Source organism: Gymnodraco acuticeps, unplaced genomic scaffold, assembly GCF_902827175.1.
Source record: "Gymnodraco acuticeps unplaced genomic scaffold, fGymAcu1.1, whole genome shotgun sequence".
Taxonomy (NCBI): Eukaryota; Metazoa; Chordata; class Actinopteri; order Perciformes; family Bathydraconidae; genus Gymnodraco; species Gymnodraco acuticeps.
In genome coordinates, this window is record NW_022989979.1 from 895,418 (window position 1) to 920,194 (window position 24,777).

At 41.6% G+C, this 24,777-nt stretch overlaps 2 protein-coding genes across 6 annotated transcripts in view; one reads left to right on the top strand and one right to left on the bottom strand.

The window, feature by feature from the left end:
* slit2 (slit homolog 2 (Drosophila)) overlaps nt 1-24,777 on the bottom strand; it is an 89,018-nt gene that overhangs the window by 27,630 nt on the left and 36,611 nt on the right. For both annotated transcript variants that reach the window (XM_034211566.1, XM_034211565.1), the window contains exons 5-11: nt 12,044-12,115; nt 10,871-10,942; nt 10,121-10,192; nt 9,710-9,873; nt 9,164-9,305; nt 1,452-1,523; nt 1,231-1,302 (exon numbers count right to left, since the gene is read on the bottom strand). In XM_034211566.1, the coding sequence (XP_034067457.1) occupies nt 1,231-1,302; nt 1,452-1,523; nt 9,164-9,305; nt 9,710-9,873; nt 10,121-10,192; nt 10,871-10,942; nt 12,044-12,115 (666 nt within the window). The remainder of the gene's footprint in view (nt 1-1,230; nt 1,303-1,451; nt 1,524-9,163; nt 9,306-9,709; nt 9,874-10,120; nt 10,193-10,870; nt 10,943-12,043; nt 12,116-24,777) is intronic.
* On the top strand, nt 4,280-7,847 carry LOC117543365. Of its 4 annotated transcripts, XM_034211572.1 has the most exons (10): nt 4,280-4,581; nt 4,754-4,854; nt 5,046-5,089; nt 5,243-5,269; nt 5,549-5,641; nt 5,829-5,879; nt 6,189-6,333; nt 6,772-6,843; nt 6,940-6,970; nt 7,704-7,847. In XM_034211572.1, exons 3-10 carry the CDS (start codon nt 5,057-5,059, stop codon nt 7,819-7,821), a joined length of 570 nt encoding a protein of 189 aa, XP_034067463.1. In that variant the 5' UTR covers nt 4,280-4,581; nt 4,754-4,854; nt 5,046-5,056; the 3' UTR covers nt 7,822-7,847. The 4 variants fall into 4 exon arrangements, with proteins under 4 accessions (XP_034067463.1, XP_034067458.1, XP_034067462.1 ...); XM_034211567.1 differs by having other exon boundaries at nt 4,754-5,089; XM_034211571.1 differs by lacking the exon at nt 4,754-4,854.

The window sequence follows — 24,777 nt, forward strand, 5'->3', positions numbered from 1 at the left end:
TTTTTATAAATACATCAGATTACATACACAAACAGGTCAAGGCTGAGACTGCCACTGCCTTGCCCAACAAATACCTTGGATGCATTTTCACACACACACACACACACACACACACACACACACACACACACACACACACACACACACACACACACACACACACACACACACACACACACACACACACACACACACACACACACACACACACACACACACACACACACACACACACACACACACACACACACACACACACAGGAAGAGCTATCAGTCATCTTTACACTCCACGCTAAGTTGAGCTGTGTATGCAGGCAGTCTAAAAACATGTGTTTTCGATTGGCTTATATTTCATTGTGCTGAGTGGCTGTCCCTGAGAGACCTGTGGTTGGGAAACACACGATGCACTTCATTTATGTCTCACAGACACATTAGCACATACTGTTTTGCGTGTCCACACACACACACCCATGCACAGACAGAATCGATGGCATATTTACGTCCTCTCTAACCAAACCCTGACACACAATGAACACACATATCATACTTATGTAGTGTGTCAGCATGATGTGTGTGTGTCCCATTCTCTCTGTGGTGAATGTGTAATGAGGTGGCAGAAGCCTCCATTCAGCAATTCAGCATTTATGAATTATTGACTTTGGAGAGACGAGACCTTAATATAACTCCTTTATGAAATAACGCTACATCCCTCACTCCCTCTCGTCTCTGTGTATGCTTTAACATATTTTCACACGCAAAGTCCGATGTTCTTCTCAAAGTGTATTTGAAATGTCTCTATAATACGGCACAAATAATAAGGCAACAATAAAGGGTTATTTGAGTTATCGTAATTTTGGAAATGCTGCCTTTAGATTTGGCCAATATTGCCAGCCATAATAATAAGAGGAACAATTCAACAGGGTAAGAAACATGAACAGTCAGGTGTTCAAAAACAAATCTGTGCTTAATGTCTTTTTCATAATCGTTAATCTCTTTTTTAAATGTCAGAAGGATTTGAGGACGAGATGGGAAAATAAATGTTAAGTTAATAAAACCATAAAGGCATTAACATTATTCAAAACTCTGTTTTAATGGTTTTAGCATCTGATTCTGCAACAAAAGAACTCTAACGTGTGCTTTAAGTGGTATGTATTCCTCCTGAGGAAGGGCCATATTGTGGTGTTTTGTTAAAACTGCATCCTAGATACAAACATATCACTCAGTACTCACAGAGAGTTGAGGGAGCGCAGACCTTGGAAGGCGTCTGAGGCTAACTCGGAAATCTGGTTGTTACTCAAGTCACTGTGAAGAACAGAGCCAGAAAAAAGAAACAAGAGACAGCGAGGGAGAGAGAAAAAAAAAGTTAAACATGGAGGTCAACACAATCAGGGCAGGAACAGAAGTTTTTGGTTGACAGGGTGCAAAATACATGAATCTCTTAATCTACTCACATCCTGCGCAGCTTCTTATAAGGAGAAAAGGCTCCAGCTGGGATCACCTTGATGGCGTTCTGCTCCAGTCGTCTGGAACCAGAAACATACACACGGACCATTGAGGAGCGACATTAACATTTGCTTATCACAGGGCTATCTCCGCTCTATCTCTCTCTGCTGCTCATTCCCGGGGGCTCGGGCTAAAGTGGAACATTTCCCAGATAATGCGCTTTGAAGACAGATGCCAAAAAGTCAAATGTCTCTGATCTTTTGCTCTCTTAACATGCGTGCGGTCAGAAAGACACACAAACACAGGGCCTTAACTATCTGGGCAATGTTCCACTAAGTGCCAGTCTGACTCTGCATCAGTCGGGCCTAAACAAACACAGAGAAGGAGATGAGCAGAGAGAGGAGAACAAGGGGGTGAGAGGAGAGAAGAGAGTAGAGAGAGGAGAGATAGAGAGAGAGCGAGAGAGAGAGGAGAGGAGAGAAGAGAGAGAGAGAGAGAGAGAGAGAGAGAGAGAGAGTAGAGGAGATTGAGAGAGATTGAGAGAAGAGGAGAGAGAGAGTTGTGAGAGAGGAGAGAGTGAGAGAGAGAGAGAGAGAGAGAGAGAGAGAGAGAGAGACAAGCAAAAGAGAAAAGAGACCCAAACACCCCCGTTCTCCAAACATTTCACGTGTTCAATCACTGTGAGAAGACGACGGTGGAACATGATTTGCAAACCAACCATTCGATTTGGAAACATTTCCCTAAAATTAGTTTGTTTTTCATTTGTTCTTCTCTGCCATTTAGCTTCTCTCCTTTCTTTACTACTAACATATTTGACCCAACACACAGGAGGATTGTATTTCATTGTATTGTATTGTAATGTATCTGTTTTTCTTTTTGTTTTGTATTGTATTCTGTCAATAGATATGAGTGCAATTCATTTGTGAAGTCTTAAATTGAGCCAAGGCCTGAAAAATCATCACAAAAAGATCTAAAAAAGTACATGTCAGGATAAAATCATTAAACTATAAGTCAAATCACAAGTCTGGTCAAAGCATCAAGTACATTCTCAAATCCACATAAAATCTTAAAGTATTATCCGGTCAAGTCTAAAGGAATTTGAGACAAGTTCAGCTTAAGTCTTCCCACACGGAAAGAAAGTAGAGGAACATATATGCCAATATATGGCAAATATATGCAGAATATATGCTGCATATATGTCATATTCAGGTTCATATATGTTCATATATGTGCATATATGTGGATTAATAGGAGATATATGTGTCATATATAGCTCATATATTTCCACATATATGCCCAGTCAGGTTCATATATTTGCATATATCTCCTACATAATGCCTCATATATAGCTCATATATCTGTCTTTTTGCATATATGTCATACAGAATGCCTACATATAGGTCTTTGCAAGGTAATGTGGTAATGTCCATATTATTCCAAAGTTCTATATAACTACATGAATTAATCATTGTACTTATTTCCATTCAATGCAGATTGAGGTTTGCGGATTGCCCAAGACAATTCAATGTATAAAGACAATATTGTTTCATTACGGTATGTTTTATTGTATGAAGCAACATTTTTAGTTTAGTTATTTCACCCAGGACCGGAACCGGATGTTTATATCCGCTCGACGTCAGCTGATCAGTTTAAGATTAGTAAATTATTAAATATTTGATAATTGTACATTATTGTTAAAAAGTTAACGCGTTAATAACGCGTTTTTTTAACGCCACTAATTATTTTAACGCGATTAACGCATACATATTTTTTTTCCTCGGCCGCCCCGTAGTTTCAGAGCGCATCGAGTTTAAAATACCATCTACAAGCTGATGCTGACAGCCCCGCTCCTGCTGCCCGCTTGCAGCAGACCACACTTCCACGCTCACCGGCAGGCACCGACTGGCTATTGGGAGGACCGGGAGGGTGTGTGTATGTGTGGCCCAAGCGAGCGAGAGAGAGACCTTACGTGTATTGTTGTTGTTAGCATCTGGTGCTAGCTAGCTGCGCTAACGGATATAAGGAGCTGTTTAAATGAAAACAGAGGAGCGACATTTCGCCGACAACTGCGCCGAGCACTTGACTTTATGCAGGAAGCCAGACAGTGGGACATTGTACGAAAAGTCAGCACACTCAGCACGGATAGTGCGCGCAACATGATTGCAGCGTCCAGGCAGCTCCCGTTCGAGCATATGCCTTGAGTTGCACATAGCTCCAACGATCCATCTCACACACACACACACACACACACACACACACACACACACACACACACACACACACACACACACACACACACACACACACACACACACACACACACACACACACACACACACACACACACACACACACACACACACACACACACACACACACACACACACAATTTGTATTGTATGAGAGAGGTTCCAAGTTGAATTGAGGCGAATATTTGTAATGTTCAGAGGTTGTTGTGTTTAATATTCATGAGAATATTTGTCATTGTTCAAATGATAATAAACACACATATAAAGCATATTTGTCCACTCATATGTTGATAAGAGTATTAAAAACTTGAAAAATATCCCTCTAAGGTACATTTAGAACAGATCAAAAATGTGCGATTAATTTGCGATTAATCGCGATTAACTATGGACAATCATGCGATTAATCGCGATTAAATATTTTAATCGACTGACAGCCCTATAAAACACATTATCTGAACCACAAGTTTTCACTAAATGTTACCTTTAATTGCTTACGTTTTTTTATATTATTAGAGAATAATAGAGACATTCGCTGCAGAAACGTCATAGAAAAGCGCCACTCACAACGAGCGCGCATTCATGACGTCATCCCCTGTTTATTTCAACCGCTCGCGGATACAGGAAAACACAACAGACAGAACAAACATACAAATTAAATTACATTAATGTCACCATGTGCACGTTTGCCTTGGTGGAGTGGACAGAAGGTATAGTGACAAGGGACTTAGGAGCATTCTGCCGATTGACTGTGTTCGAGATTTTCATGAAGAGAATTACTTGAATGGCGACGAAAAAACTCCTGAGGAGTTTTTGGTGGAATGGCGCCATGGACGCAAGGGAGCTAATAGACAGTGGCCGGTGTATCAAGCCAGGATCATCAAGGTTGCAAGTATGTACACGCTATCCATATTTATTTAGCTTTAGTAATGAATTAAATGAACAAAAGCCTGTAAACCAGGCAACGTTTTCGGACCAAGGACCCCTTGGCTGAGAGAGAGAAGAAGCAGGGACACCCACTACATATTGTATACAATTGTGTTGTAAATTAAACATTTTCATAGATTTCTTAGACAGCTTCATAGACTTTGACAGCACTAGTAGAGGGATGCAAACTTGGCCCTGAAAAATGAAAATGATCATTTGAAAGACCTCATAATAAAGCGTAAGTATTATTTTATTGCAATATTGGTTTAATACAATCGGATAGGACTTTTCTGTTTTGTAAATGTGCTGTCAATGGACCGTGTTACAACTTAGATGCAAATAGCATCCAAGTTGCTTGCAGCTATGGTGATCTGATGATTTTAATTGGTGTGATTTTATTTTTTCCCTTCTGTCACAACCTCACACTAGATATTCCTCAAATGAAGGAGGACATTGCCTCGCTTGCTGGAAGAGTAAGTTCCTCTTATTTGTATCACTTTATTTTACTTGTTACTTAATCAGAGGAGGAGATTTTTATGATGTTAGGCTGATTAGGGCAATTCACCTGCTGTTTGTATTTTTAATTGTTCAAAAATTATAACATACTGTCTTCCTTCTCTAACAAGTATGCAGCAACCTCAAAACAATTGCAGGTGAGTAACATTTTTCTTGTTCTAAGGATGCATATTTTATGGTGTGACTCTGTAGGAGGCAATAGTCTACAAATGTGTGTTTGTCCAGGGCTAATCTCATCAGTGCCACATTTTTCATTGCCAACAGGCCAAGAACCTCCGCTTTCACATGTGTATTATATCATAATGGAAATCAAATCAATGGACAAAAACCTTGGACAAATTAGTCATATGTCATAGAAAGCTAACTACAAAATAATTTCATCCCCCTTTAATTCATCTTGCTTCTCTTGTAAAAAGCCTCAAAATACTGTGGCAGCTGCAGAGCCTCAGAAGAAGCAGCCTGGTGATGACGATGATGATGGTGGTGGTGATGGTGGAAATAACAACAAAGTAAGTAACAAGTCAAAAATGTATCTATAAGCTCTCAAGGCGGGAGGCGGGAAAACATATAGATTGGATATTTTTGCTATTTGACATAAAACAACGTATATAAGGTTATTTGTGTCCATATTTCCCAGTTATTACCACTGTAAAAGTTAACCGTATACATTTTGTCATGTCACTGTTTAATTTCCAGATCCATGGAGAGAGAACCGAAGCTCCAGAGAAAACCGAAGCCCCAGAGACAGTAAGTAGATGCATATTCTTAAGGTATAGGTTACATGAAAATGTTATCTGGACAGTGGTTATTTTTTTGATGGGTAACTGCAAAACTGATGTATTGCCGTGCGTGCCCATGTTAGATCAAGTTTAGGACAGTGATTTGTTACTTTAGTGCCTTTATCATTCTTGTGCAGTAGACAACTATTTACTACTGATCTATACAAACTATGTTAGTTTGTATAATGTTAATTAATAATCAATTGTGATATTCCATAAAATATATTTGTGAAAGTTGTAGGCCTACTAATACATTTATATGTGATGTATTTTTCAGATTGAAATTGTGAAGGGGTCAGGAGTCTTTTGCAAAAGAGATGCGTGGAAGGCATCCATCCATACCACCTCTGGCACAGCAATGGTGCGAACTCTCCTCCTCGGCACATTTCCCCTTGAAACCCTGCTTCAGAGCAAACTCAACGGTAAAAAAAAAAAAGCTACTGTTGAAAATCTCTTTAAATCAATCCTGTCATTAATAAAGAAAGGCAGTTTACACATGTGTTTTTCTTTCTAAACTGATTCACCTAAGAATGGAAAAACTGAACTATTTTCTTACTCTCTGTTTTCGCTGCTGCAATTTGTTACGAGTAATGTTTTTTTTTACAATTGTCCCACACTCTAGCCCAGTGGTTCTCAAACTTTATCATTTCAAGGACCCCCATAACTCAGAGTGTATGTTTGGAAAACCAAATGTGTATGGGTCTATTTGGAACCCCCAAGGAACCTTGAGTGTCATTTGTCCCTGGACAACCACTCTAGCCTAAAGTGTGGGCCATTAGTATGTACACATTAGCTGCTGCAGATCAGCAGGATTACCCACTTTTCATTTGCAAAATAATAATTATGAAATATTACTTTAGGTGGCAAGCCAAAGCGAGGTGATGGGGAGCAGCTGGAAGCCCTGGACCCAGGAAAAAAGGCGGCCATAATCGGTGAGTAAAAACGAATGAATTTAGAAAGGAAAATAAAAGTTAATAGAGATACCTCAAGTTGACTACTTTAACCATCCCTGTTTCACTATTTATTAGCTATCACTGGTAGGATCAGGATCAGCATCAGGTAAGTGAGGAGTGAGGACACCCATTAATGGTATCTGCACGGATTAGCACCTACTGTAGGGTGATCACTACATTTTCAATTGCTCACTTCTTGATCACAGCTCTCTTCTAATATAACCCATTTTCTGGGCTAGTGTGCTTCCGCTGTGGTGGTCCTCTGTGTTATAGAATATATAGTCGTTAATAATCCCATGACACTAATTGTTCTCCTCTGCAGTGTTAAATAACCAGCATCTTCACCCTTAATCAATGACCATGCCCTTTGTACTGTGTTTGTGCCATATCATGTCTTTAATTAATTTTCTTGATTGCAATGCATATCTTATTGCTCTTCTGGTAAACAACCTGTGCTGATGATCTCTGTTGTTTGTATACAAGTGAAGTTCATGTGATGTCATTTATTTTTTTAAACAGTATTTTGAAAAGCCAAACTTTACCTAATTCTAACTAATAATTGTAAACTTAGCAGCTTCTTAGACAGATTTGGTAAATGCACTGACTTTTCAGATAATTCAAAAATAATAGTAATGATGTATGAAACAAATCACTAATAAAATAGATCATCTGTTTGAATAAAGGCTTTGGGCTTTATCTGCCAATAAACTCACAGGGGAGCTCGTGTACACTACACCAGGTGGTTTGGCAAAACTTTGGAGTGGAATGCTTGGAGTCTGTAGAAGACGTGGAGCATTTTTACACTGTCATCTCATTATGTCCTTTTCTTTTCTCTGTAGAGGCAACAATGAAGAAGTGGCCACACACAAGGAAGGGCCAGCTGGGTACAGCCATCAACAACAAGCTGACAGAGCTCAGGGCTCGCCAAAAGCAGACAAAATAATTGACATTTATTGACAATAAATATATGTTAATGACTTATACATTTTGTGTGTTGTATTTTTTTATGTAGGTAGGCTATGTATAAACCTTGAACATAGGTGTAAATAAACATATATGCACATATAGGCTAAACTTATATGCGCATATATGTGAAACTTATATGCACATATATGTTTTGCATATATGTGCAACCTATATGTGAAACCTATATGTGCATATACACTGCACCTATATATGTGTGCATATATGGATATATATGTTCAGAGACATATGTAGGGGTCCAATTTCAGATATGTCACATATATGTTAAACATATATGTGACATATTAAAAATATATAGGTTCATATATATTCCTTCCATGTGGGTTCATCAACACAATGCTTACCACTTCAATGATAAAGCATTTGAACATTGTCAATTAAAAGCTTTGTTTGCATTCTTTACATGCTTTAGCTAAACCCAATTCTTTTAAATGGTTAAACATAGTTAATACATATTCAATAGCCCAGGATTTTGCCAGAAAGTCTCACAGCAGTCTAGCTCAAGTCACGTCTACAGTCCTCCTTTTGGGTACTTTGTCACTTTAAATCTGCCAGCTATATCTTCTTGATGCCCCCTTTAGATAGAGATATGATTAGTCTTGTCCTTCACATTAATCTTTCGGTTCTTTCTCCCTCATTCCTTCATTATGTTCTTAAGCAGGAAAGAGCTGCATGACCAGGCTTTCTAATTTCACAGATGTGTGGTTTTATTCCACTGTACAGAGAGAAAGAGACGTAGTGAAAGTTAAAGGTGGAACAAGGCAAAGAAGAAAATGGAGAGAGGCACAGTTAAAGAGCAAGAGAAATATCACTGCACCGAGAGTTGGGTGCAGGAGCTTTTTATATCTGCTCTCTGATCTCTCGACGAATTGAAAGTACATATTGCCTGAGATCTCATGATGTTGTTTTATTAAATGTGCCAAGTGCTAGGACTGTCTTAGGGAAGAAAGCTTTTAGTTGTGCAGCGCCACTAAATTGGAACAGTCTGCAAACATGTTTAAAACTGAGCACTTTGGTTCCCCTGCATCATTTTAAAACTCAGCTGGGTGACATGCTGTTTGATACTCATGGTACCTGTCTCTGTAAATAGAGTTTGTAAACTGTACCCTGTACATTATGTTGTATGTCATCCTTATTGTTGTTCTGTTGTTTTTATGTTACATGTGTAACTAATGTCCTGCAGGTCACCCTTGAAAAAGAGATCTTTTGATCTCAAGGGGCTTCACCTGGTTAAATAAAGGCTACAAACAAACAAGGAGTGCATGCATGTGAATGTAGATCAAAGTAGGTGTGTTTGTGTTCATGTGTGTCTTACATCTCAGTGATGGTTTCAGGCAGGTTGGTGGGTATTTCTGTCAGTCCCTTCCCTCTGCAGTCTACAATGTTGTTACTGCAGGTACAGGACTCTGGGCACTGTATCACACTGCAGGAAGAAGATGATGATGACGACTGGTGACCTACACAAAGACAGAAGGCCAATATTATCCATGGATAACTGTAATACGAGGTGGTAATCCCCAAGGCAAAATGTGTTAAAGCTGACAGAGACAGCCAAAAAATCAAAGTGCGAAAAAGCAAAGTGAGAGAGTCCTTAAATGTGACCTTGTCTATCCACAGTATAATCATCAGTCTTTTTATATAAAAGTGCTGTAAAGACAAATCTGATGAGAACACATTTCAGGTAGTGCAGTGCTTGGAAGCCAAGCCATGCAATAGAAGATGAGTACTTGCCTTCATCCCAATCTTGAAAAGCATGAGCAAAAGACAAAGCAACGACACAAAGCAAAAGATGGGTTTGCCACTGCAAACACAGATGTAAGTCACAAAATACACAACAAAACAAACAGTCATCTGGACCTACCTGTGCAGGCAAACTCCTTCTTCTGCACCTCAGCCACGTTGTGCCCCCTCAAGTGCGGAGGGGCCATGCATTGTGTGTAGAGACCCAGGCGGGGTCGCTGTCGCAGCCACTCTGACAGCCAGGCCACGTTGCAGTCACACTGCAGGTTGTTGGAGTGCAGGCGACTGGGGACGAGAGGAGGGGGAGGTGAAGGTGATTACAATAAAGGAGAGAAGAGGGGGTACAGACAAGTGGCAAGCACAGGTGTTGGGAAGAAGGGTGAGAAACAATAGATTTGAGGACAAGGGAGAGGAGCAGGGTGGGTGGAGGTAGGGGGCAAGAGTAGGGTTCAGATCGATCAATCAATTGTACAAACGGGCCTTAATGAGAGAAATCCCTCCCATCGGATAAAAATGTGTAGCAAACACTTACAAGGTCCTTAGCTTCGGCATGTGGTTGAAACTGGCCACAGACAGACGGCTGATGTTGTTGTTGTTGAGGGTGCTGAGGAGAACATTTTCAGAAACACGACGCCATTTAGATTCCTTAGATGCAACATGCACTGCAATTATTCAACACCTTGGCAGCAATTATACTGAAAGCAGCCTCAAAAGTGTCTTTCCTGAAAGAAACTTGAACGTAATTAATGTAATTATACTGTACATATATATATATACACACAGTATACATACGTATCCACACTTTTTTTCAAACCATAGGTTGGACAGTTACAAAATGTGCATTTGAAATTAAATGGAAAAATCCCAAATTAATGTCAGTGGAATTTACAGCTCATAACTCAACATTCACAGTCCTTGTGCATCTTTGTGCTGCAAATGATCATTTTGAAATGGAACCAATTTGCCTAATTGTATGTTGTAAAGTATCTGTCAATAAGAACATCAACACGTTTTTAGTCAGACAGAAAAGGAGTCACAAAAGTGGCAATAATGATGTTGTGATCAATTCATTCCTTAAAAAGATGATGATCAGGCATCAAGTGTCCCTGCTGAAATCACATGAAACTCTCTTTTTCAGGAGCTGCACAGGCAAATTGAGGCAATGCAGTATTTCAAAGGTCGACGAGGGTATAAGTAGTTTCTTATATGTCCGCTGTAAATGTTCATCACTCATAGAAGCTCGGCTGATGTTAGCAGGTGAACAGAATAGACAGGTACTCACAGCACTTCCAGGTCACGTAACGCTCGGAAAGCTCCATCTTCAATACAGCTGATGTGGTTGTAGTCCAACTGGCTGCACACACATTTGTACAATCACAAAAGAGAGAAAGGAAAAAAGGAAGCAATTATAAGATGCAAAGGTGTCTTGCAGTATATTTTCAGTTAAGATTGCAGCCAGACAGCCAACTCATCAACAGCCTCTCCCCGTACCCCAGTCACTTTCCCTGTAGTTCTGTCACCTGAGCTCACTGATCTTTAGAGATGAATTCTCAACAAATTAATGTATCTATGTATCCATTCCCCTTTCCTGCTTTCTTCTATCTGACGTCTTTTATGTATGCGCTGCTCTTTACCTCTTTCCCTATCTCTCTTTCTCTCTCCGTTTTTTTCCTCAGGACCGCTTTGCTGAAACAATTTAATTAAGACATAAGGACGGTAAATCATTTGCTGTCCCCCGCATGCAAATGCACACACTCACACTCACACTGCCCTGTCCTTTTACAATAATTGCAAGGCATTTGAAAAAAATGTTTTATCTGATTTAGAAAAAAACCCAGGCTGAAGCCAAATAGTTAAAAAAAATCTATATTTCTAGAATTAGTGCTGGGCAATTACTTTACCTGCGAAATGGCCAACAATTATCCTCAATCATCATAACTATGACTGAGGCAAAACAAAGAGAAGAGAAAACCACCAAAATGCCAGGAGCACACACAATTAAACACATTTACACAAACACACACACACACACACACACACACACACACACACACACACACACACACACACACACACACACACACACACACACAGTAACACAACTACTAACGAGCAGCGGTGCCAGTCAATACAGCAAGCAGGAGGCACATGACATTTAACACAATGAAATATTGATGCACAGGCACATGGGGGTTTTGCACATTTGCAAATACATTGAAAAGCAATGTGTGTGTGCAAGCGTTTGTGGAAGATGCACCACACACACACACACACACACACACACACACACACACACACACACACACACACACACACACACACACACACACACACACACACACACACACACACACACACACACACACACACACACACACACACACACACACACACACACACACACACACACACACACACACACACACACAGAAAGTAGTGCAGGAGTGACACTTACAGGTTCTTGATCTCCACAGCTCCTCTGAAGGCTTTCCGTGGAACCCCCTGAATCTGGTTCTCGCTGAGATCACTGGACAGAGAGATGAAACAAGAGGAAAGGGAGAAAGAGAGCGGAGAGTTAAGCCAAGCTGTCAATAAAGCCACTTGCTTTGCAGCACAAGTGCTTGATGTAATCACCAAGATGCTGCGGGGGAACTTCAGAGCCAGACAGATCATCTGCACAATTGAGTTCCTTGCACACCGAGCACTCCTTCGCAAATATAATCAGGTGGCTCTGCCTATCTCTCAGTGACACAAAAAGCGCTACCTCTGATAAGTGTCCACGTATCTGGAGGCAGACGCAATTCAAATGTCTGCTTTGAACATCCATCCAACTCAGGTATACGAGCCTATAAATGCTTAAACAACCTGTAGGGGGCACTAGTGACCTCTACTTCCCACAGAGCTTCCTGTTCCCCCTCTCACTCTCCCACACATCTCCCCCTCGCCCCTGCCTTCCTCTGCTTTTAAGGAGTGAGTGAGTGAGTGAGTGATGGATGTGTGTGTGTACCATAGGGTTTACAGAGATTTAATTTTCAGCCACTTTAACTAAGCCGCAGCTTGAAAAACAGCAACACTGCGCGCGCACACACACACACACACACACACACACACACACACACACACACACACACACACACACACACACACACACACACACACACACACACACACACACACACACACACACACACACACACACACACACACACACACACACACACACACACACACACACTAATGCATTTTCCTCTTCACTCACGTGTACACAAACACACTGAATCACATGAACAGGTGTCTCTCTCATGAACCAAATATTCTACCTGCAGCAAAGTGAAAAACATGCTATCCCTGGTTGTTATAGCAACTTCATTTAAAGGACACAAACGGATGTGCACGCAATTAGTTTAATGAAATTAGGTAACACAAACACTTACAAATGTAAATAAAGTCATGTAAAGGAGAGGGCTGAGAAAGGCAGATGCCGATATGAAATGTAGGTAAAAAGTGTGTGTGTGTGTGTGTGTGTGTGGGTGTGTCTTCCGCCGCCAATACAGACTCTAGTTCCAGACGGACTCTGTGACCTTTCACCACTGACCCTCCAGCTCTTGACCCCGGCTGTGGCTGCGTGACCTCCACCATGCTAATCGGCTAGCAGGTAATGCCCAGCCACATTCCTCAGATTCCTGCATGTGATCGTGTAATCAGTCCTGCAGTTATCATCCATCTCCGTGTTTCCACCGGCTTCTATATCTGAATCATGTTCTTAGGGATTATCTTTTTGTGTCCAACTGAAATTATACAATTATTGCTTTTATTTCATGTAGAAGGTGAAATTGATTGGCTTTTGATTGCCAGCTGACAGAGCAGGATATACACACTGAGCATAACATCTGCAGGTAAAGGTTTAACACGTACAAACTGCTACATGACAGCAAACTAGCTATTAGACCTATGAAGTTACTTAAGTGTGTCTACTTTTCTCCAAGACAAAATATGAATGTGTTTAAAGATAGAAGAGAGATATTACCGCTAGAGAGGCACCAGTGTTGCGCCAGGCCAGTGTCAACCTTTTGCATCAATGTCAGTCACTGTCACATAACAACATCTGTACCTGTACACACACACATGCACCAAAACACACTCAAGTTCACATCAGGTTTCAATGCTGTCTGATGCCGGGATCAATCAACATTATCGTGGAATAAGACGTTTCAACCAGCGTTAGATGAGAGAGGCTTACATTTGGCTGTTTTACACAACGCAAACATGTGTGTGCTTTTCCTAATGTGCACACACACAAACAGACACGGAGTGGCTGGTCTGAATCAAATAGTGTGTATCCTGATACTGTTTTTATAGGACTGGGGGGGGGGGGGCTGGTTGGAAAACCACCATGATCCTTTAGTCGCTGGAGCTCTAAAACTAAATAAACAGAGTGAAAGTGCTCCCTAACCCCGCCACCCACCCCACACACACACACACACACACACACACACACACACACACACACACACACACACACACACACACACACACACACACACACACACACACACACACACACACACACACACACACACACACACACACACCACACACACACACACACACACACACACACACACACACACACAGCAGAGAAAGTAACCTGCAGTCTCCATAAACTTCGTCTGCATATCAGATGTAGAAATCAGTAGAAACTTGTTAATGTGTCATATGTGACAGTTGACATCTTGACAGTTTGCATGTCTATGTTTGAGGCCGCACACAGACCTCGCTGTAAACGACAGCACGCGTCAACTGATGTTGGCCAAAGTTTGTTTACATACACATTTGACATGTACCCTATGGAGCGTAGATTTTCACAATTATAGTAATGCAGCTATGCATGGTAAACAAGGTTTAAAATACATGATTGGTGCTGTGGACAAGAGGTGCTGTGTGGTATGTAAGTTATGTGTGTGTATGTGTGTGTGTTTGACATTTATCTTCCGAGGCACTGAGATGATTGGAAATTGATTTTTACACGTCCCTCTGTCCCTGTGATATACAACAAGAGAGAGACAACTTACAAACACACACACACACACACACACACACACACACACACACACACACACACACACACACACACACACACACACACACGTGCACACACAGAGAAAATGCATACACATGTGATTGGCAGTTTGGGTTAGTGAGGGGCTCTTAAGGAAGTGCAGGAGGCCACTCTCAATCCTATTCATCACTCAGACCACCAGAGAGAGAGAAAGAGAGAGAGAGGGAGAGAAAGAGAAAGAGAGAGAATAGTACGTAAGGAAATTGACTTCTTTGGGACTTAAGAGTGGATTTTCTTCCTCAGTTTTGTGCCAAGGCACCTGATTCGATTTCATATGTGGTTAAATGGTTTGATGTCCCACCCACCACTTTCCTTCTCTTACTCCCTTTATCCGATGACCTCTCCCTTTTACATCCTCTTTTCTCTCTCCCTTCCTTTGCTTTGGAAATGGTCTTGCTTTTGGACTTCCCCAAAGTTTAACCCCTCACCTCTGCCCCTGTGCCTAAACCAGGAGGTTACCTTCATTAAAAGAGGCTCCTGCTGAGCCCAGTGTGTGTGTGCGTGAATGCCTGTGTTTTTGTTTGAAGGGGCCGGAGGTATTAAATCCTCACAGGAACTATATCACGCTGCTAAGTTAAGAACCTTCTGAAACAAGCATGCACACATACGCGCACACACACACAGTGTTGAACACAGCCATGATGCAAAGTGGAAACAGCCTTAAACACACTTGTACACACGATGCTACAACAGGAGGATATTGCATCTACACTCAACATATGTAGTGAAAAAAAATTATTTTCAGAAATGTGTCCCTGTTTCCATCCTCATGCCTCTTTCTGACCAAAGGAGGCTGAATACATCTGGAAAAACATCTGTACTACTTTACTCCTTAAGTTAATGTCATGCTACGTTATTGTGGATGGGTAATAAATATTTTGGAAAACATTTAATGTAAGGCTGCAGAAACAAAGTGTACTGTAGCAGTAAGATAAGTTAGAAGATGGCGACCTGTCACGTGTAACCCAAAGGCATCACGCGTTTATTGTCAGTACAGCTGATCTCACAAAACAGGTGTTGGTAAACTTATGCCTGTTTTCTCAGACGACGCTTTGGAGTAAATGTAAACACTGGTTTCAGAATTATTCCGAATCCTGTGTACGTAGTCTTTTCCAAATCTACTGACCTTCCTCTTTGTCTGTTTTTCTCACCTCTGGTGGCCCAGGATGTGTGTTTGTGTGGGTGTGCATATGTGTGTATGTGTGTTCATGTGTGTGTGCGTGATAGAGTCAGGTCTCCAGTGTTAAGAGCTTAGTGCTGCTTTTCTAAAGGGTCTTTTCAGAGTGAGAGGGGCTTTTGACGGCCTGCGTGTCTAAGAAGACCTGGGCATGAAAGAGCAGCACTCAATTCTCACACATGCACCCCTCATCCTTCCCCTCCTCCCTGCTCTCACACTGGACACACACACACACACACACACCTACTGTTATACAGTTTCTGAAACTCTTTTGTACGTGCCCTATTGCCACGAGATTCTTCTTGGCTACAGCCGACTTCGAGTTCCCGTGGATGTATATTACAAGTGGAGTGTGTGTGTGTGGCGGAGTATGGGCCAGAGTTGGCAGAGCAGTAAACTAATCATCTTGTTCAAATCCCTTTCGGAGACCTTAATCCTATTAAGTATAAGAATGTGTGAATGGGCAAAGAGGGAGCTGGAAACAGTCAAAAAGGAAGAGAAAGTAAGGAAGAGATGGACAGACTGAGAAAATGTTAAAGCAGAAGATACTAGACAGATACTTTGCAAAGGGTAGCCAGTTCAGATTTAGGTTTCGATGACAGGATGGTCATGGGGAATCCCAAAATGAGACAGTGTGTGTGTGTGTGTGTGTGTGTGTGTTTGTGTGGATCCTTCAGCTAATTCAGGGAGCAATGCCATGAAGTGGACCCCCGAAGATCACACTTCTGTGAGCAATTAGGAGGAGAAAGACTCCCAAAGAAAAGAGAGGAGATGAGGGGGAGAAAGGAGAGGGAGGAGAGGAGGCTTGCTGAAGACAATGCACAGGATTACTGAACACACTGGGGCAGGACTGGCACCTGGCAATGTGGAGGAATGTGAGTGGGATGGTGCATCCTGGAAATTTTGTGTGGCAGACTTTTTAGTGTGAGTTTGCACAACATGATAGAACAATTATGCTTTATTATGTTCCCTTTCAAGACGCCAACTTATTATGCAGAATCACACACAGCCTCCCACGCAGACACGTCGTCTTTCAGCCTCTCTTCAATCGTCCTCTTCTAAACTAATATTGACTTTGCTCATGAATGACAGATCTGCAGCCGTCCTCCCTCTCCCCTCTCTTCCAATCTCATTGTCTGTTTCCTTTATTCCTCATCACGTCTCACACACATACTTTAAATGCCAGGTAAGAGGGTTGCTATGGTTACTGGACCAGGGTGGACACCTAGGGGACATTTTGACTTGACAGAGAGGAAGTCCCCTTTGTGCCTGTCCGGCTACCGTTATGGCAATCAGCCAGAAAAAGGTGTGTGTGTGTGTGTGTGTGTGTGTGTGTGTGTGTGTGTGTGTGTGTGTGTGTGTGTGTGTGTGTTGCCTCCACTATGTTGTAACATAACACAGTGCTCAGTTTACAAAAGCTTGTGAGCAGAGTTGGGTGTTACTGTAATAATATTACTTTTGTCGGTAACGGAGTAGTGTAACGCGCTACTTTTATAATTCAGTAATCACACTACAGTTACTAATATTGCCCCGACACGCGTTACTTCGTTACTTTTATAAAATCAGTCATAATCACACTGACAGACAAGAGGGGTTTCCACCGCAGGTTTATATGTACGTAATCTGCGCGTCCACATCTCCACGTGCAGTGCTGCATAAACATGGCTGAGTCAGCGATAACTCTCGAGGGGTGGAGGTATGCCCATTATTTTGAGTTTGTCCGAAGAATAGACAGGAATGTGACGGTGAGGTGCAAACTGTGTCCAGGCCAGAAGCTGTTATCCACTGCTGGAAACACCACGTCAAACCTCAACAAACACCTGCAAAGAATACATGCTAAGGTGAAGCTAACAGCTAAGGACCCCCGAACCCAGAGTGAGGATGTTGTGAGTGCGCCGCCGCCGAAGCAACAAAAATTAGAATTTGGAGGACCGGTAACCAAAGCAGAAATGGACAGGCTTGTAGCATCCTTCATAGTAGAGGAAATGTTGCCCATTTGCACAGTGGACTCACCATCGTTCAGAGATATACTGGGTAAAAAATACAGATAGCAGGAGACAGAGGACAGCCATGGTCAGATAGGAAAACATTCAGGAGCTATTTGGATCAGTCTTATGCAACAATGGAAACTGAACTAAAGAGAACATTTGAAACTTTAGCAGTCTGCGTGATCTGCCTGTAGGGAGGGGCGGGCCGGCACTGCGAGTAAAGTAACGAGTAAAGTAACGAGTAAAGTAACGAGTTACTTTATGTAGAGAGTAAAGAAGTGGTGTAATATATTACTTTTTAAAAAAGTAATATGTAATATGTAATATATTACTTTTTTTTTAGTAACGACCCCATCTCTGCTTGTGAGGTAACAGCTGTGTTATTTTCTTCTTTCTGATTTGCTAAGGATTTCTTTTATTATGCAACGTTCCTTCCCTTAAACCCTGAATACAGATGGGAAAGCCAAGATAATTGCTTGGTAAAAATGCTACATGCTGCCTCCTGATTTCCTTCATAAATAGCCCCTACTCTTTCCATTCAGCTACCAATCATTTTGTAGTGAGCTCTTAACAAAGCCAGCTGTAAGCCTCTTGCCAAACTTGTAGCACCGGCATCTTGTTGCTGAGGAAACGGCATACTCAACTGATCACAACTATCTGGAAAGATTAGCGGGTAAAAAAACAAAGCTGTAAAAATAAAGATCATGTATGGCGTGTGTACATGCATGTGTAAAACCAGACTGATTACGTCTCTTTCCAGCCCAGGAACAGATTAGTCAGCGGTCTGAGACCATGACATCATCAGAAATGTTTACACGTGTAATTATAGACAAGTGAGGAATACATCTGTTGCACACACACACATACAGTGGAGGAGAAATGGACAGTGGCTTGCAGTAATACAGTAATTGCATATGTGGAGAGCTGAGAAGCACTCAGAAATGCAGACATGGTTTCCCTCTTAACATCTGATGATGATATTTAGAATTAAAGCTGCCTAAGCAGAAAGGCCTATCATACTGTGCACCTGTGCTCCTCTGAGTCACATATTAGAAAACACAACTCCTCATTTCTGCATAGACTATTGCAAGGAAAGCAGCTCAAATTGAATATCACTGTTGTAGGAAACGTTTGCTCACTCAGTCTATTGTAAGAAATACGTTTTTTGAACTACGTAGCTCAGTTGCTAATCAGTCTCAATGTACTTGCTGGTGTAAAGGAATATACAGATTTGTGAAGTCATGTGCAATAGTTGTACCCAGGTATCTTTATATCATTAACCATAAAAAACTAAAGTGGCTTTCCATTTTAGATTTGATATCCCAACACATTAACTAACATTGACTTAAAAATCTCTATAACTACTTGTTAAATACTGAATTTAAATTTGGGATTGACTCGGATTCATTTTGCATTTTGCGCTTTTCTATTTCTGGTCAATTTGGAGTTAAATCTCTTTGCTTTCAAGAAGCTGTTTGGCTTAGTATTTGTGAGCAGAGTCAGACAGAAGAAAGTAGAATAATAAAGATTTGATCTTTCTCAAACGCTTTGATATTTTAAGCACAAATTAACTTAATGTAATCAATGATTTGTAATGTCACATCTTAGATTTCCCCTTCCCCTCCATTGATTCCTTCCAGCCTTTACTTTTTACATCTCAGTTCTTTCCTGACTTTTTATTCCTCTGCTCTCTCCATACTTCTTCCCCCCTGTTTTTGTATTGTCTTCCTTTTCCCTCTCATCTCTTCCCTCTATCTTTATTCTCTCTATCCTCCCTCCTCTCCACCCTCTGCCCTGCTCCCTGTATAATGAGTCTAATCCATCAGCCAGACAGTATTAATCGTATTCCGATAGCAGTGTGTTCACTCGCTGCTCGCTGCCGTCTCCATCTCTACGAGTCAATAACCCCAGCTCTAACACCTACACACTGCCTATGACAGATAGTGTGTGTGTGTGTGCGTGCATTTTTAGAACCAGCTCAGCACTATGACCACATTCATTGCTGTCTTTGCCTGGAAGAGTGTCCAAAACACACACAAGATGTAGACACAGACACACACACCACAGCTGAAATGACCACCGCTGGACGTGTTGCCAGACCGCTCGGTTACCACAAACTCTCGGGCAGTGACATCATATCCTTTTCCTGTTTGCCTCTCACATTGCCATATAACAATAAATAGAATAGATGAATAGAAAGTGACAGCACATGGACGTGTGTCTGGATCTATTTGTGTGGGTTTGTGCATCAGTGTGTGTGTGTGTGTGTGTGTGTGTGTGTGTGTGTCAGTCTGCATATTCCTTGGCAGGTCAGAAAGTTTTTCATCCACGTCTTTGACCTGATCTGCCACAAACTCCATGACCCAATAAGCTGAAGCAGCCTCCTCCCTTCTAGACTGCCTCCTTTCCATTTAAAAACCCTAACGTTTTACCAACAAAACAACCTCACTACAGGATAATGTATCAATCTGGCACCCAACGATCCTTTGTCATTTTCAGACTTAGCTTTTCCATCAATTTCCCTCCTAGACAATTCCCTTCATCCATCAACGGCTGCTCTATTCTCCTGATCACTCAATCATTGCATCACACTTTTGGTCTATCAATCATTCATACTTCCAAATCATCTTTCATCCTGCTGAGTCAAACCGACCAGAAGCGATGGATTCCAAAGAAAACATTCAAGTTAGGGACAGGTGCAGCGAACTCCCATCATATAGCATTACATTCTCTGTCTGATTTGTTGCTAAATGAAATTCATTAAAAGCTAACAGCCCATCTGTTGTTTTGTGCAACTTGATGGGGTAAACAAACAACTGGAGGCAACATCAAAATAAAAAACTAAACAGCTCATAAACAATTGACCAACTAGGAAATAATCGAGGTCAGTTGTTTTCCCTGAAACAACACTTCCAGCGTGTTTGACAGCTGAGCCTCAGAAAAGGCAATTTGTGGTTGAGAAGAGTGTTTATACATCATGAATGAGAGTTTATGTATTATTCAAAAGAGGCATCAAATGTGTGTGTGTGTGTGTGTGTGTGTGTGTGTGTGTGTGTGTGTGTGTGTGTGTGTGTGTGTGTGTGTGTGTGTGTGTGTGGCAGAGGACTGCAGTTGTGATTACTTAGTCACCCTGGTGTCATTATTCACAGTTTACAATCCAAGACAGGCAAGAGAAACACACACACACACACACACACACACACACACACACACACACACACACACACACACACACTCTCTCTCTCTTAATTCAGCCCTGCCTGCGGTATTGTCTTTCCTTCTCTGTATTTACCCAGCAGCCTGGAGTGACATGCTGGCGAGGCTTCGTCATGCATACACACCGACGAACAGATGGACCGACAGACAGTTGTTTAGTTGTTACATGATGAGCTTATGTTGAAGAAAACTAAATGTTACAATGACCATTTTACTGATACGTTAAATGTCATCCTTTAGTAATATTAAATGTATTACCCAGTCCAACTGTCCAAAAGTGAACATTTTACCTTTTACTATCACATAAAAAGGAAACAAGAAAATAAATTATTCTCATTTACTTAAACACATTACTTGAATCATTGATTATAAATGGCTTCAGAATAATTCTCTCTAGACAAATTGACCAATGACACACTCTTTTTTTCTCTAGTAACTACATTGAAGCGTTGTTTTCCTTTCTCCCACCAGGATTAACTTCATCCCCTTTGGCTTCTAACACACACACCAGCTACTGACATTTTTTTTTTTGACACCACCGTCATTCTTGATCTTCTGGTGCTGCTGAGGGACTGGGGGCATGTGTTCGCCTCTGTCAAATGTACAAACTTATACTTAACAGTTATGGTGTCTCCCTCCAGTTTCTTTCTTTAGGTGCAATCGAAAATGCAAATAAACAAAGGTGGATGGAGACGTATTTATAGACAGAACGAGGAGGAGCGAAGTGGTTAGCACTGGTTCAATAAGCAGATCACATTTCTCCCTTCAGGCGCTATTAGCGTGTGTGTGTGTGTGTGTGTGTGTGTGTGTGTGTGTGTGTGTGTGTGTTTTAGAGACAGAAAGTGTTTCTTCCCCTGAGGCCTCTCACTTGAACTCAGTGTGAGAATGAACCTCTCGTCAATCGTCTACTCAGGGCTGTTTAGGGAAACGAGGGATTCATCAGTCAGCCGCTAGGCTTTTGGTTGGCAATGAGGCAGCGACAGTTTACAGTATCTGACCCTGACCCAACACCTGCACAATGCTTTTAGACCAGAAAGAGGGAGCCACAGGGGAGGAGGGAGGGGAGGGGGCCAGAGGGGAGGACAAAAAGATGGAAGAACAACATTTGTGGCCATCAGAAAGAAATCCAAGCACCATTCAGATAAAAAAAGAACAAATTGGCAGAAAGGCATAGTTTCTGCTTTCCTTTTATTACTCCTCCTCTCTCTTTTTGCTCCAAATCTATTCAAGATGTCTCCAGACTCTCCCCCTCACCTCACCTCCCCCGCCGCTCTGTTTGCCAGCTCCTGGCAATCGCAGGCTAGCTGAAATATTCCTCTTCAAATAGTTTCTCTCCGTCAATGTTGTCTTTCTTTCTTTCACCACCACAGAGGCTCGGGTCACACACACTTGTCACTCTGGACCAGCTGTCCTGCACCATCTGTCCACTGTTCGCTCTGCACACACACACATTTGCACACACACAGACTTGCACTGCAATGCTGGTGCTAAAATGTGGCAGTTACTGGAAAAGACACCAGGGCGGAGAACAATTTAAGTTTATTGGGCTGTGTCAAAATCAATACAATATCTGACAATGATAGCAGAAAGACTAAAAGCAAGAGGGTGAGAGACGCAAGACAGGGCAACAAAAAGTAGACGTCAAACATTTCCAAACAAAAGCCGAGATCCATTTCCACATGGCCAACAGTGAATATGAGAAGTCAAGCATAATGTGGAGTACTGCTTGCTTTCGTGATTGGTTGTTGGGGCTTTTTGTGTGTTTGCACTGAATTTACCCAAACACCATATGTGTTGAAGTGAGCAAACTGCATGTGTGTGTGTGTGTGTGTGTGTGGTAGAGTATGTGTGTGTATGTGTTATGCTCTGCATTCCTATGAGCAGCGGGTCGGAAAGACGGGCCATGAAAGCAAACAGTGTTGGCCATTAAGTCTCCTGGACACCAGCCAGACAACACACACATGCAAAATACACATGTGCACATCCACATTTATATGGGCACACATTAGTCGTAACCAATCAAATGCAACAACAGTATTGGTGACTTGATGTAAAGGGATTCATTCTCAGTGATCCAGCCACCCAGCAATTCAAGGAAACATATGTACTGCATTTAATAATGAAAACTTTCTTGCGATGAATACATTCAACTGGTTAATATCAAATGATAGAAGGTGTCTACAGCAATTATATTTACTCAAATAAGGCAATAAATTAGGATTTTGAGGTACATTACTGCATTATTTCCATTTCTTCTTTATACTTCCAATACAACATTTCAGAAGGACATATGGACATATTTCTACTCCGTTGAATGTATTTTCTGTAGTTATTGTAATTGTAAATTACTGTACAAGTAGTTATTATTGCTTAACAAATGCAGATTTTACATACAAAACATTGGATGGTTTACTTTTTCATTTGTATGGATTCATTTATCCTCGAAAAAGCATTTCAAATGATGAGCTACAGTTTGAATCATACCTAATTGCAGCATGTTGCATTTCCACTGGACAACTTCTGACATTTCAGCTTGCAGTCTGCATCTGACTTCAGAACTGAATGATGCCACTATTCCATTTACAAACCGCAGCACAACACGAGCAGTTGGACTCGATACATGACCTGCTGTGCTACAATGCACGGTGAGGTTGTGTACCAAATATACAGGCAGGTCCAAGCTTGATGAGTGACTTTAGAGGGTCTACATTCCTGTTGAGGGGACGAGGGGGCTATGTGAGCAGCCACACCAACACATCAGACTGCTTTAGTTAAATTAGATTAGCGGTGTGTGCGTGTGTGCGTGTGATTGCTTGTGGTTGTGTGTGTGTGTGTTTTTGGGTGCAGCAGGAGTGTCATATTAGTTGGTAATGCACTGAACAGCTGTGAAACACACACAAACACACACACACAAATGGATACCAACACACTTGCATATTAACCAATTAAAATACCAAACTGTAGCCTTGACCTCTAAGAGATTGATTGACAATGCGACTGTTTTGTGATGCATATCTGTGTGAGTGTGAGTGTGTGTGTGTGTGTGTGTGTGTGTGTGTCACCAGCCACACAGCAAATCAATGTATGTGTGTAATGGAAGAAGTGGACTGATGTAATGAGGCTGTAATAAGGCTGACGTGTAATCCTGGTAAAGACAGACATGGATCTCTAACCCCTGCACACACACACACACACACACACACACACACACACACACACACACACACACACACACACACACACACATACACACACACACACACACACACACACACACACACACACACACACACACACACACACACACACACACACACACACACACACGCACACACACACACACACACAGTTATTCCTTCTTCGTGCACACAGCATGCTCCTTAATTCCTCCCTTCCTTTTTTTCCTACTCACCATGTCTTTCTTCCTCCTCATCTTCTTACAATCTTCACTCACAATTTCCCCTTCCTTCATTAGTCCATCCCACCTGAACCTACCGGCTTCATTTGGTTTCTTCTCCATTAACATCCTCCTTTGTTCTTCCTTTGTCTCACTGAGCCTCTTTCACTGCACCCTTTTACTTCTTTCCTTTCTCCTCTTTCTTTTACTTTCTAGTCCTCTCTCCTAGCTGGTTTTCCCCAATCTATCTCTTCCGCTGCTTCCTCCCTTCTGTCCTCTGTCCCTCTCACTG